At 45.4% G+C, this 13,662-nt stretch overlaps 1 protein-coding gene across 1 annotated transcript in view; it reads right to left on the bottom strand.

Moving 5' to 3' along the window:
• Positions 1–11,067, bottom strand: part of LOC116838056 (stonustoxin subunit alpha-like) — a 26,344-nt gene extending 15,277 nt beyond the window's left edge. Inside the window, exons 1-3 of the mRNA XM_032803048.2 lie at positions 10,984–11,067; positions 6,987–7,335; positions 5,677–5,803 (exon numbers count right to left, since the gene is read on the bottom strand). Of these exons, the coding sequence (XP_032658939.1) occupies positions 5,677–5,803; positions 6,987–6,989 (130 nt within the window). The 5' untranslated portion in view covers positions 6,990–7,335; positions 10,984–11,067. The remainder of the gene's footprint in view (positions 1–5,676; positions 5,804–6,986; positions 7,336–10,983) is intronic.
• Positions 11,068–13,662: the final 2,595 nt, after the last annotated feature.

The following is a 13,662-nucleotide window of genomic DNA, read 5'->3' as shown; positions in this document are numbered from 1 at the left end:
ATTCCACCCTCCCTAGGTAACCATTGCCAGTGTTCACGCACCCTCTAGTTGAAATAGACGTGGTCTCCCTAATTATCCAACTAAACCTCCACTGCGGTGAGACCATGTACTCCTTGTTCTGTTCATCTGCACCACTGAGGAACAGTGCTAGATCGTATGCTTGCTTTGGAGCCTCTCTTTCAGGGTAGGCTCCTTCCTTAGAGGTTTTTAAGGTCAGGCTTGACAAAACCCTGGCTGGGATGATTTAGTTGGGGTTGGTCCTGCTTTGAACTGGGGGTTGGACTAGATACCTCCTGAGTTCCCTCCCAACCCTGATACTCTATGATTCTATGATTCTATGATTTACCTGTAAAGGGTTAAAAGACATGAGTGGGAACCAGGCCAGGAGAGCCCATGGGAAGGCTAGAACTTTTTAAAATTGAAACAAGACTCCCCTTTTGTCTGTCTGTGGTTGTTCTCTGGGAGCGAGGGAACAGGGCAGAACTCTGCTGTAAGAAGCTTGGGGCCAGGTATGAAAAAATCATCAGGCTCATACCTAGAAGCGGCTCATTTAAAACCCCAGATATGTAAGTAGATCAGGAAATGTCTAGGAAGACACAATTAGGTTTATCCCTTTTGTTTCTTTATGGCTTGTAGACTCCTCTGTGCTAACCCCAGGTGCTTTTGTTTTGCTTCTAACCTTTATGCTGGACCTCAAGAAAGATATTCTTGGGGTTTAATCCTTGTAGTTGTTTCTTTTAAAATATAGCAATAGCCTGAGTTCCCAGATGTATTTTCTTTCTGTTTTTTTTTTTAATAAAATTTTCCCTTTTTAAAAGCAGAATTGGATTTTTGTGTCCTAAGAGGTTTGTGCACATGTTGTTTAATTAGCTAGTGGCAACAGCTGATTTCCTTTGTGGTTTTTTTCTCAGCTCTTCCCCAGGGGGTGGTGGTGAGGTGAAAGGGCTTGAGGGTATCCCACAGGGAGGAATTCCCAAGTGTACCTTCCTGGGTCCTCAAAGGGGTTTTGCACTTGGGTGTTGGCAGCGTTTACCCATCCACAGTCAGAGAGAAGCTGTAACCTTGGGAGTTTAATACAATCCTGGAGTGGCCAGTATTAATTTTTAGCATCCTTGTGGGCCCCCACCTTCTGCACTCGAAGTGCCAGAGTGGGGAATCCACCTTGACATCCCATTTCTGAAATTAAATGCTACAGTGTTGGGCCGCTGTGGTGTTCCCCCTCTTGCTCCCCCACAAAGATGTTAAATGTTATTATGTTATGGTCGCTATTACCAAGCAGTTCAGCTATATTCACCTCTTGGACCAAATCTTCTGCTTCACTTAGGACTAAATCAAGAATTGCCTCTTCTCTGGTGGGTTCCAGGACTAGCTGCTCCAAGAAGCAGTCATTTAAGGTGTCAAGAAACTTTATCTCTGCATCCTGTCCTGAGGTAACATGTACCCAGTCAATATGGGGCTAGTTGATATCCCCCATTATTATTGAGTGTTTAATTTTAATAACCTCTCTAATCTCCCTGGGGATTTCAAAGTCACTATCACCATCCTGGTCAGGTGGTCGGTAATTATATCCCTACTGCTATATTCTTATTATTCAAGCATGGAATTTCTTGAGATTCTGTGGTACAGTTTGGTTTGGTTTAAGATTTTTACTTCATTTCACTCTATGCTTTCTTTCAAATATTGTGCCACTCCCCCACCAGCACGACCTGTTCTGTTCTTCGATATGTTTTGTACCCTGGTATTACTGTGTCCCATTGATTCATAGACTCTAGGACTGGAAGGGACCTCGAGAGGTCATCGAGTCCAGTCCCCTGCCCTCATGGCAGGACCAAATACTGTCTAGACCATCCCGCATAGACATTTATCTAACCTACTCTTAAATATCTCCAGAGATGGAGATTCCACAACCTACAACTTCCCTAGGCAATTTATTCCAGTGGGTTAACGTACCCTGACAGTTAGAAACTTTTTCCTAATGTCCAAGCGTAATCTGCCCTTGCTGCGTTAAGCCCTTGCTCTTGTTCCTGACAAGTAGAGGCTAAGTGAACAAGTTTCTCCTCCCCTGATGACACCCTTAGCATACCTGAAAAATGCTACATTTCCCTTCAGTCTTCTCCTTTCCAGACTAAATAAACCCAATTCTTTCAGCCTTCCTCGTAGGTCATGTTCTCAGACCTTAATCATTCTGTTGCTCTTATTCTGGACCCTCTCCAATTCTCCACATCTTCTTGAAATGCAAGTGCCCAGAACTGACACAATACTCCAGCTGAGGCCAACACCCACCCTCCAGCCGCAGAAGTAAGCGGACAGAACGACTTCTTGGTCTTGTTTACAACATCTCCTGTTAATGCATCCAGAATCATGTTGCTTTTTTTGCAACACGTATCATCACTGTTGACTCATATTTAGCCTTGTGTTCCACTATCGACCCCTAGATCTCTTTCCTGCAACTCTTTCCTAGACAGTCTCTTCCCTATCCTGTTATGTGTGAAACTGATGCAGTCTTCCTAAGTTGAGCAATTTGCATTTGTCTTTATTGAGACTCATCCCAGTTGTACCTCAGAACCATATTCCCCCATTTGTCCAATTCATTTGAATTTTGACCCTGTCCCCAAGGCATTGCGAATCCCTCCAGTTTAGTAATTCCATTCCAACGAAAGCTAGATAAGGCTACTCTAGCCAACATCTAATCGTTGATGAAGGTATTGAACAGAGCTGGTCCAAAACAGACCCCTGCGGAACCCCACTTGTTATACCTTCCAGCAGGATTAGGAGCCATTAATAACTACTCTCTGAGTACGGTTATCCAGCCAGTTATGCACTCACCTTATATAGCCCCATCTAATTGTATTTGCCTAGTTTATCGTAAGGATATCATGCGAGACCGTATCAAATGCCTTACTATCTAGGTATACCACATCCACTGCTTCTCCCTTATCCACAAGACTCGTTATCCTATCAAAGAAGCTATCAGATTGGTTTGACATGATTTGTTCTTTACAAATCCAGCTGGCTATTCCCTATCACCCTACCACCTTCCAGGTGTTTGCAGATGATTTCTTTAATTACTTGGTCCATTATCTTCCCTGGCACAGAAGTTAACTAACTGGTCTGTAGTTTCCTGGGTGGTTTATTTCCCTTTTTATAGATGGGCACTAGATTTGCCCTTTTCCAGTCTTCTGGAATCTCTCCCGTTTCCCATGACTTTCCAAAGATAATAACTAGAGGCTCAGATACCTCCTCTATTAACTCGTTGAGTATTCTAGGATGCATCTCATCAGGCCCTGGTGACTTGCAGGCTTCTAACTTTTCTAAGTGATTTTTAACTTGCTCTTTTTTTATTTTATCTTCTAAACCTACCCCCTTCCCATAAGCATGGAATGATTATCCTCATTCCACTCATTATCCTCATTTCTGTGATGCCTCTTATATCCATATCCTCATTTAATATGAGGCACTCTAGTTCAGTGGTCTCCAAACTTTTTTGATCACACACTTCTATCAGTAAAAAAATTTTGAGCACGCAACCCCTGCTGCACCGCAGGGCCGGCTCTACCATTTTCGCCGCCCCAAGCCAAAAAAAAAAAAGCGCCGCCCGAACTGCCAAAGCGGCTCTGCTCCGGCAGCTTTCCTCCTGCCGCGCACCCCGAAGCATCCTCTTGCGCACCCCACCGTGGAGACCACTGCGCTAAATCACCCATCTTATTATTCAGACTTCTAGCATTGGTATGTAATCAAGTTAAAAAAAGTCATTTTTTAGCTGTCTGCCATTATGTGTAGTGATTAAATAGGACTCTTTTCCATTGGACTGTTTCTCATCAGCTCCTACCTGTGTTTTATCATCTTCCATCCTCCCCTCCTTACTAGGACATAGAGAATCTCTATTAATAGATCCTCTCCTAAGGGATGACTCTGTTCAAACCATGTGTCGGCTTCCCACACCCCTTAGTTTAGAAATTGCTCTGCAACCTTTTCAATGTTAAGTGCCAACAATCCAGTTCCATTTTGGTTTAGATGGAGCCCATCCTTCCCATATAGGCTCCCCCCATCCCAAAAGTTTCCCCAGTTCCTAATAAATCTAAACCTCTCCTCCCCACACCATTGTCTCATCTACATTTTGAGACCCTGCAGTTCTGCCTGTCTAACTGGCCCTGTATGGGCTACTGTGGAGGTCGTGGACTTCAGTCTCTTCTCTAGCAGCCTAAATTTGGCCTTCAGAACCTCTCTCCTGTCCTTCCCTATGTCATTGGTACCTACATGTACCACGACCACCGGCTCCTCCCCAGCACTACACAAGTCTGTATAGATGTCTCGAGAGATCCACAATCTTCGCACCAGGCAGGCAAGTCACCATACTGTTCTCCCAGCCACTGCAAACCCAGCTATCTATGTTTCTAATGATAAAATCCCCATTGCTATTACCTGTCTTTTCCTAATAACTGGAATTCCACACCCCGGAGAGAGATCCTCAGTGCGAGAGGACACCACAACATCATGTGTAGGAGTGTCCCAACTATGGGATTGTTTCCCTCTGTTCAAGTGGGTTTTTCTCCTTCCCTGAGGCTTTCATCCTCAACAACACAGAGGCTGTCAGACCGGGGGTGGGACCATTCTACTGTTTACTGGAAAGTCTCATCTCTGTACCTCTCTGTCTCCCTTAGCTCCTCCTCTGGTCTCCAAAGCCTGTACACAGTCTCTGAGGGCCAGGAGCTCCTTGCACCGAATGCACACACACGCCACCCACCCCTAGGGCAGGTAATCATTCATGCTGCACTGGGTGCAATAACCTGGGTAGCCCCCACTCTGCCGCTGGGCTTCTGCCTGCATTGTCTTTTGACTGCTGCAGCTGGTTCCTTTGCTGATGTTTTGTTTTTATAGGGGAACGTTTATTGCCTTTTAATTTAAAAAATGTTAATGAAGGGTATCTAATCCCCTGCTCTCTCGCTCAGCTCCCTCGCAAAACTCCCCTGTTAGTGGCTCCTGGTCGCCAGCTCCTCGGGTCACTTAGGAGTCGATTTTTTAACCGCGGTTCTCCCTGAGTAGCTCCGCTCCCTGGTTAAGGGTTGATGGACGCTAAAAGGCTTGGGAATCAAAACCTCGTTAAGAAGCTCTGAGCCTTGCCTAGCAGGCCACTAGGCTCAGCACACGGTCCCCAAATGAACAGACCACAAGCAAAAAGCTCACCTCAAGGAGAAACACACACACTAAAGGGTTAGAAGAGACTAAAGATCATCTTGTCCAACCCCCTGCCAAGATATCAGATTTGCTGTGTCTAAAGTATCCAAAAGAGATGGATATGCAGCCTTTTTTGAAAATCAAAAGTTAGTCTATAAATCCCCAGGTCCTCGTTGTTCCCCTTTTTAAAAATAGTACTGTGTTTGCCCTTCTCCAGCCCTCTGGTACCTCACTCCTTCTTCATGAGTTCTCTGCTGATTGCTAACAGTCCCAAGATTGCTTCAGCTAGTTCCTTAAGTATCCTAGGATGAATGCATCAGGCCCTGCTGACCTCAATACATCTACCTTATCAAAATATTTTTTAATCTGTTCTTTCCCTGGTTTGGAAAAGAGTGAACCAGGTGTTATGTTGAAAGGGTCCCACAAGGTAGGTAAGTTGACAAGAGGTCCATAAACTACAACTAACAAATACAAGTGTGTTTGGTGCTGCTCTAAGCGTACCTGGTATGAGAGTGTCGCTGCGGCAGTCGTACAGCATCCCCAGCCGAAGAGGGCGGCCCAGGGCTGGCATCTCAATTGTTGAAGCTCCAGAGTAAGCCATGGTAGTAGGCGAGAGGCCAATCCAGCCCTAAAACGCACCAGCAGCACAGTTACACAGACAATGTGATCTCCGATTCATGATCGCCCTATTTGGCTTTTGTCCCCTATGAGTTTCTGCTTGATACTGTTATGTGTTGGGTTCTACCTTGTTGTTGTGGGTCAAGTGTAACCACCTCTTTGTACTCAGGGTAAGCGTAAAAAAGCCATGTAATTGGTGGCTGAAACAACAGCAATAGCGCCCAAAACACAGGCACATGGAAAAGCTTGAGCAGAAACTGACCCACGTGGCCCAAGCTGAACCACAGAGACAGACAGAAGCAGCCCGAAAGCGAAGCAGACAGTAACAGAAGTGCTGGTAATGTGGTCCTGAGAGAAAGAGAAGAGAGAGAGATTTTTGGGCACAGAGTGCTGGCTGGAAAGGGGATTGGAACGGCAAGAAACTGTCTCCTGTGTTGGATTCCTACAGTGTTCAGGGAAACAGGACTTAAGAACACAAAAACAGCCATACTAGGTCAGACCAAAGGTCCATCTAGCCCAGTATCCCAACAGTGGCCAGTGCCAGGTGCCCCAAAGGGAATGAACAGAACAGGGAATCACCAAGTGTTCCATCCCCATCGCCCATTCTTTGTAAATAAATAAGATGGCATCAAAGAATATACCTGGCTCTGTGACATTCCCTAAGTGCAATCTGAACTGCTGGGCTGCTGTGTCCCCTTAGCACCACAACTGGGGTGCTCGACTGAGCAATAACCCCCCAGGCCTCTGCTCACTCAGAGCCACTAGCCTGCAAAATCACTCCCAGCTGACTTCATGAATGCTATGCCCAGCCATTCATGATTTATATACAGGGCGACACCTGAATACCACCAGCCCCAGCCTCTCCCCCCAGAAATGTGCGCCCTGTGTCCTCAGAATTCTCCTGAGTAGTATAAGCACATAGTCAGTCTGACATTCCAACTATGGGTAATGTTTATGCACCAGTCTCTGTTAACTCAAGTAGAAGTTTCCTAAACACTTAAAACACACCCACTGGTTTAGATAAAACAATAAAATAAATGTATTCGTTAGAAAAAGATAGATCTTAAGTGACTGTTAGTGATGAGGCATAAAGGTCAGAACTGGTTACAAAAGAAATAAAAAGATAAAACCACAAACTAATTCCTAAACCTTACCAAGGCTGATAGTTCTAAAAGCAAAATAGGTTGTCTCACCATTAGCTGTAATACATTTCACAGGTTGTATCTTCTTCCAGCCTGGGACCACTCCCCTTGGTTCAGTGTCTTTAGATATTCATTGTTGTCATGAGCAGAAAGAAGACAAGTGGAGAGAAGGAGTAGTGCCTAGGGACACCCCCCCTTCCTATACACCAACCCTTTGTGTTGGAAAAATCCTTGCTGGGTAAAGGGCTCAGGCAGTTCCACTGCAAGCTGTCCTTCAGCTGAATTGCAAATACCTTCCCCCCTGCTGGTGAATGTCCGATTATATCGGTAATGGCTCTGTAGCACCTTTCTGGCATGCAAGTGTGCCTTTATCTCTGAGAAACTGGCTTTTTGGCAGTACCTAGAAATACAACACAGTTCAGTTATAACCATAGTGTAAAATCTCATAGTTTTAAGTGCAGTGTTGTTACATACATAGTAACCGGACAATGATGTTCAGCAGATTATGGGATTTCAAAAGATACCGCCTAAGGCATACTTTGTACAAAATATATCATATAAAAGTGGTGAACAAGGGATACAGGGTGTCACATAGGGTACAGAGTGTCAAAGGCTGTATCATCAATCTTTCTTCTTAGCTAGAACAACACACAAGAACCCAAATCTGGCTAACCACTTGGATCAAAAGTTCATCCTGTCTGGGAAACAGAATGTTTATTCCCTATTCGGCAAATAATTGTACTTCTACTGAGGCAGCTACACAATATCTCCCTCGTGGGAAGGTGATTTATTTATTTATTTTTCTATTTAAAGAACACCTTAGGCCACGTCTACACAACAGGATAATATCGAATTAGCTAAAATCGGTTTTATAAAACTGATATTATAAATTCGATTTCATGCGGCCACACTAGGCACAGTAATTCGGCGTTGTGCGTCCATGGTCCGAGAACGTCGATTTCTGAAGCGTTGCATTGTGGGTAGCTTTCTGTAGCTATCCCATAGTTCCCGCAGTCTCCCCCCCCTTGGAATTCTGGGTGGAATCATTTTTGTTGCAGGTGTTCTGGGTAATGTCGTCGTCTTCCTTTCTCCGGGAAAACATCCAGCTGACATCCTTTCACGCCGTTTTTCCCCTGGATGCCCTGGCAGACGCCATAGCACGGCAACATGGAGCCCGTTCAGCTTTTTTTTTTCTTTCGGCACCGTATTGTGTACTGGATGCCGCGGACAGAGAGGCGATACTCCAGCGCTACACAGCAGCATTCCCTTGCTTTTGCATGATAGCAGATATGGTTCCAGTCATTCTGTACCGTCTACTGCTGGAGTAAACTGGCAAGATTGAGATGACGGTTTTATCTCTTCTCCTCCTGTACTGTCCGCAGCTATCATGAGTGCCCCTGGCTGAAATCGGCCAGGGGGCGCAACGCAAAAGCAAAATTGGGATTGACTCACTTGGGACTGAGTCAATCCCTCCCTTATGGTTTCTAAAAATAGAGTCAGTCTGACAGAATAAGGGGCAAGTGTTATTAGAGGACCAGTGTATCAGAGCACAGCTGCTCTGTCAGTATTCACAGAGGATGCGCCTGCAACAACCCACCCCTTGCTTCCCTCCTCCCCACCTTCTGGGATACCGTGGCAGTTGTCCTGCCCATTTGTGTCATGAAGTAATAAAGAATGCAGGAATAAAAACACTCCAGTGTTTAGTGACATAAAAATGAGGGGGAGGCAGCCTCCCAGCGCGATGATAGTCCAGGGGCAGGACATAAGCGTTGTTGGGGAGAGGAGCCCAGCATGCTGCTGCTTGACCAGTCCAGGCATACAGAATCTTTTCTTTAACAGGAAAGGGAAGGGGGGCTGAAGCCCCCAGTTTGCTATGATGAAGCTGGTTATTAGCCGTTCTGTCCTATCTACTGGGGAGTAACCAACATGTTGGCCTCGATGTCAACATGTTAGATATTCACCGAGGACGGTTACTAGTCCAATATTGCACCATCTACCCCGGGGAGGGAGAGAGGAGAGGAGCGGATACTGCTCTTCACTGCTGCAGCATTCGCGTCTACCAGCAGCATTCAGTACACATAGGGTGACATTGAAAGTAGTCAAGAATGATTTCTTTCCCTTTCTTTTCACGTGGTGGGGGGGAGGGAAACTGAGAGCTTATTCCCTGAACCACGCCAGGACGCATGTGTTTGAACCTACAGAATTGGGAGAGCTACAGCCAAGAATGCAAATACTTTTCAGAGACTGCTGTGGGACTGGGGATAGCTGGATCCTCAGTGCCCTCTCCATCCGAGAGCCCATTTGAGTCTTTGGCTTCCCATTATGCTTGTCACGCAGCGCTGTGTATCCTGGAGATTTTTTTTCAAACGCTTTGGCATTTCGTGTTCTGTAACGGAGCTCTGATACAACAGATTTGTCTCCCGCGCCATACAGCGATCATCTCCCAACAGCGATCAGACTCCCGTACGGTCCATGCTGGAGCTCTTTTTGGATTTGAGACTGCATCACCACCCGTGCTGATCAGAGCTCCACGCTGGGCAAACAGGAAATGTAATTCAAAGTTTGCGGGGCTTTTCCTGTTTACCTCCCCGCTGCATCCGAGTTCAGATTGCTGTCCCAGAGCGGTCAGTGGTGCACTGTGGGATACCGCCCGGAGGCCATAACGTCGAATCTTCTGGTCCACACTAACCGTAATCCGATATGTTAATATCGAATTTAGCGCTACTCCTCTCATCGGAGTGGAGTACAGAAATCGATTTAAAGAGCCCTTTATATCGATATAAAGGGCATTGTAGTGTGGACGGGTACAGCGTTAAATCGATTTAACGCTTTTTAAATCGATTTAAACACATAGTGTAGACCAGGCCTTAGTAACATGTCATAGAACAAATGTACTGAACAAAGTATAAAAGAGTATAACCTACATGGGTGACAAGAGCAAGAGATCCTCCAGACCATGAATTCTATGTGGGAAGATCATATGAGGGAAATTCAAATAGTATTTAGCCAATCACTTAACAGTTACAAGAGTCTAAAGGTATCAGTGGGGCAGCGGAGCTTCCTGTTCAGCAGGGAAGAAGCCCCAGTTTGGCAGGAGAGGGCTGTGGGATTCTAGCCCTGCAGGGGATCAGGAGTTTCTGGTCTCTTAGGCATGGGAGGCAAGTTCTTGCTCAGCAGGGAAGGTGTTTGGGGTTAATCCAGTGGGTGCAGGATGTGAGGATTCTTTCCAGAAGGAGATGAGGCATTTCCAATCTAATGGAGACTTGGGATGAGGTTCCAGTCTGGAGACAGAAGTTGATTCCAGACTAGTAGTGGGGGAGTGAGCCCTGGTCAGGTGGAAGAGGATTGTGGCTGCAGCTAGAGGGCAGCTTATTTTAATAGCTTTGGAACATGACATTCAGGATAAATCAGAAAACATCGTACAAAGAAAGAATCTCTGAGCTAAAAACTCAGCAAAAATGGAGCCATCCTCATTCATAAAAAGAAACCAGCTAGAGGAAAAACTGAACAGACATTTAACTGAAGACACAGCAAAGCCAATGAGCTGGAGTAAACAATATTCTTAATGCAGAGGAGGAGACACAGACACACAACTCACTTCTCTAATCAGGACACAAAGTCCTAATGAACCTGGCTCAGTTCAAACCCCCAAGGGCATGAGAATGTTCAGCAGACACAGAAATAGCAGCAAGTGAAATGGATTTTTTAATCATACTGCTGGCCACAAAAATCCAGGCTCTTCCACACCAAGAAGCTTCCAGGCATCTGACACTAAATACACACTCTCCGGCTCAGGTAAATAATATAATTTTGACAGATGAGAGAAAAGGCAACTTAGCAGCACCCAACACTTATCCCACAGGTTTCTGTTCACAATTCAGACCCCAGCAGCTGGCTTCCACCCCCGAGGCCCTATAAAACAGGCCAGTCCCAGGGCTGACAGGCTCAGACAGATTCCTGGAGACCAGAAAAGGACGAAACAAAGAATTCTGATGTTTGTACAAACCAATATAATTCAGTTCTGTCAAGATATTTGGCTCAGTCCTACCTGGTGGACAGATTCCCTGGCTCTAATACACAGGAGAGTTCAGAAAACTTCAGTGCTTTCTCCAAGGGCTTCACACAGAATCTCCCCAGAAAAGGAAATGAGCAAACCTGAAAGTGAAACCATCATCCCCAGTTGCTGAGTTTCTCGGAATACACTCAGCTATAGACACTCCCATCCCACTGGGCACAGGGATGTAGAAGCTCCTGAGATAAAAATTCTCAAGAGGCCCAAATCACAAGATCACAAATAAGCTAGACGGGTCACACTCCCAAGCCCCGATCAGGAAAAGGAGTCACTGCTTAGTGTTGGGGGATATCAAGAGATTACAAAGTTGGATAAAATGGTGATAATGGGAGACTTCAGTTGCCAGCACATTGAATCATAGAATCATAGACTATCAAAGTTGGAAGGGACCTCAGGAGGTCATCTAATACAATCCCTGATGAAAGCAGGACCAATCCCCAACTAAATCATCCCAGCCAGGGCTTTGTCAAGCCTGACTTTAAAAACCTCTAAGGAAGGAGATTCCACCACCTCCCTAGGGAACCCATTCCAGTGCTTCACCACCCTCCTAGTGAAATAGTTTTTCCTAATATCCAACCTAAACCTCCCACACTGCAACTTGAGACCATTGCTCCTTGTTCTGTCACCTGCCACCACTGAGAACAGTCTAGATCCATCCTCTTTGGAACCCCCTTTCAGGTAGTTGAAAGCAGCTATCAAATCCCACCTCATTCTTCTCTTCTGCAGACTAAACAATCTCAGTTCCCTCAGCCTCTCCTCATAAATCATGTGCTCCAGCCCCCTAATCATTTTTGTTGCTGGACTCTTTCCAATTTTTCCATATCCAACTTGTAGTGATTTTTCCTCCTGCTGATAATAGCCCACTCTAATTGAATTGTCTCATTAGAATTGGTAAGACAACCCCCATCTTTTAATGTACTCTGTGTATATATCTATATCTATATATCTTCCTACTGTATTTTCCACTCCATGAATCTGATCAAGTGGGTTTTAGCCCATGAAAGCTTATGCCCAAATAAATGCGTTAGTCTCTAAGACCAGGAGCACTTCTGGCACCTTAGAGACTAACAAATTTATCTGAGCTTAAACTTTCATGGACTACAGTCCACTTCATTGGATACATAGAATGGAACATATTGTAAGGAGATAGATGTACACATTCAGAAAAGGTCGGAGTAGCCCTACCAACTCTAAGAGGCTAATTAATTAAGATAAGCTATCGTCAGCAGGAGAAAAAAATCTTTTGTAGTGATAATCAAGATGAGCCATTTCAGACAGTTTAACAAGAAGGTGTGATGATACTTAACCTGGGGAAATAGATTCAGTGTGTGTAATGGCTCAGCCATTCCCAGTCTTTATTCAAGCCTAGATTGATGGTATCTGTTGTTAGTAGCTACCAGTGTGTAGCTCTGCTCTTGTTCGATGATAACAGTCGGCTGCGTGCGTGTCCCCCCTGTGTGCTGCCCCAGTTCTGCGCAGATAGCTGACACAGCAAACCCCGAGAGAACCACAGACTCTAGTAAGGTACGAAGGCAGCCGGCCAGGTTTATTGTCAAACGAAGCACAGTAATAGTTTCCTATAGACTCTACAGGATATACTACGAATATGTGCCCCCGGCAATGGACACAGCTCAGTCAGTGGCGGGACACTCCACTGCCCCTAGGCTGGACAAAGATCCGCACTCCGGGACCTACTTTTATGTAGTTAAAGGACAGACTGCTCATCCCTCCTGATGTATTGAGGTACAGCCCCTTGGCTCATTAGGGTGCTGTCTCCCCTTTGATCATATTGTTCCAGACATACAGATCTATCCATCATACTGTCCTGTCTTTAAGATGCACCTGCCTGTTCCTTGTTATGTCTATGGAGTGTCCTTGTATCAGGCCATCCAGGTGCCATCTAGGCACCAGTTTCTCTTATTAGCCCTTATGTGTGGATCGCATCTAACAATCCTCTTTTTGCCAATTTCTGAGTGAGACCTGCCTCTGGCTCACAGCCCAGCTTTTGCTCAGCAGCATCTGGAAGTATTTTGGTTCAGGCTTCAGGCCTCAGACTAGGCCTCTGACACAAGAGTTTATATTTCAGGGTCTCATCTTACTACAGTATCTAGTTTGCGTATCAATTCAAGTTCAGCAGTTTCTCGTTGGAGTCTGTTTTCGAAGCTTTTCTGTTGCAAGATTGCCACCTTTAAGTCTGTTACTGAGTCTCTAAGGTACTGCTCAGAGACGCAGGGTGTTCAGTAGTAACGAATACTAATTCTGCACTATGGAGACATTGGGCCAGATCCTCAGTTGGTGTAAATCTATCAACTCAATGGAACTTTGCTCATATGCATTAGCTGAGGATCTGGCCGATTGCGTACTCCAGTGGATCTAGGGCAGTGCTGAAGGACTGGAGGGACTGTATAATAAACTCTGTGGGTTTCAGTGTAGCCATCTCTCATGGTTTTATTGCAAGTCTCATGGTATTGGATGCTTTTCTTATAAGCCCCAGCTCCGGGAGTCAGGTTAACATACGAATTTCAGCTAGTGCTCATGGCTTTGCAGGAAAGCTTGGACACATCATCCAATTGCCTCTGAGGCTATGTGTACACAGCCCACAGCAGCAACTCTCAGCGCCTGGGCAGACTCAGGCTTGTGTTATAGCCCTGAAAT

The sequence above is a fragment of the Chelonoidis abingdonii genome, chromosome 2 (genome assembly GCF_003597395.2).
Source record: "Chelonoidis abingdonii isolate Lonesome George chromosome 2, CheloAbing_2.0, whole genome shotgun sequence".
In the NCBI taxonomy this organism is placed as follows: domain Eukaryota; kingdom Metazoa; phylum Chordata; order Testudines; family Testudinidae; genus Chelonoidis; species Chelonoidis abingdonii.
Note: the sequence above shows the minus strand (reverse complement) of the source record. Positions and strands in the feature narration are given on the sequence as shown.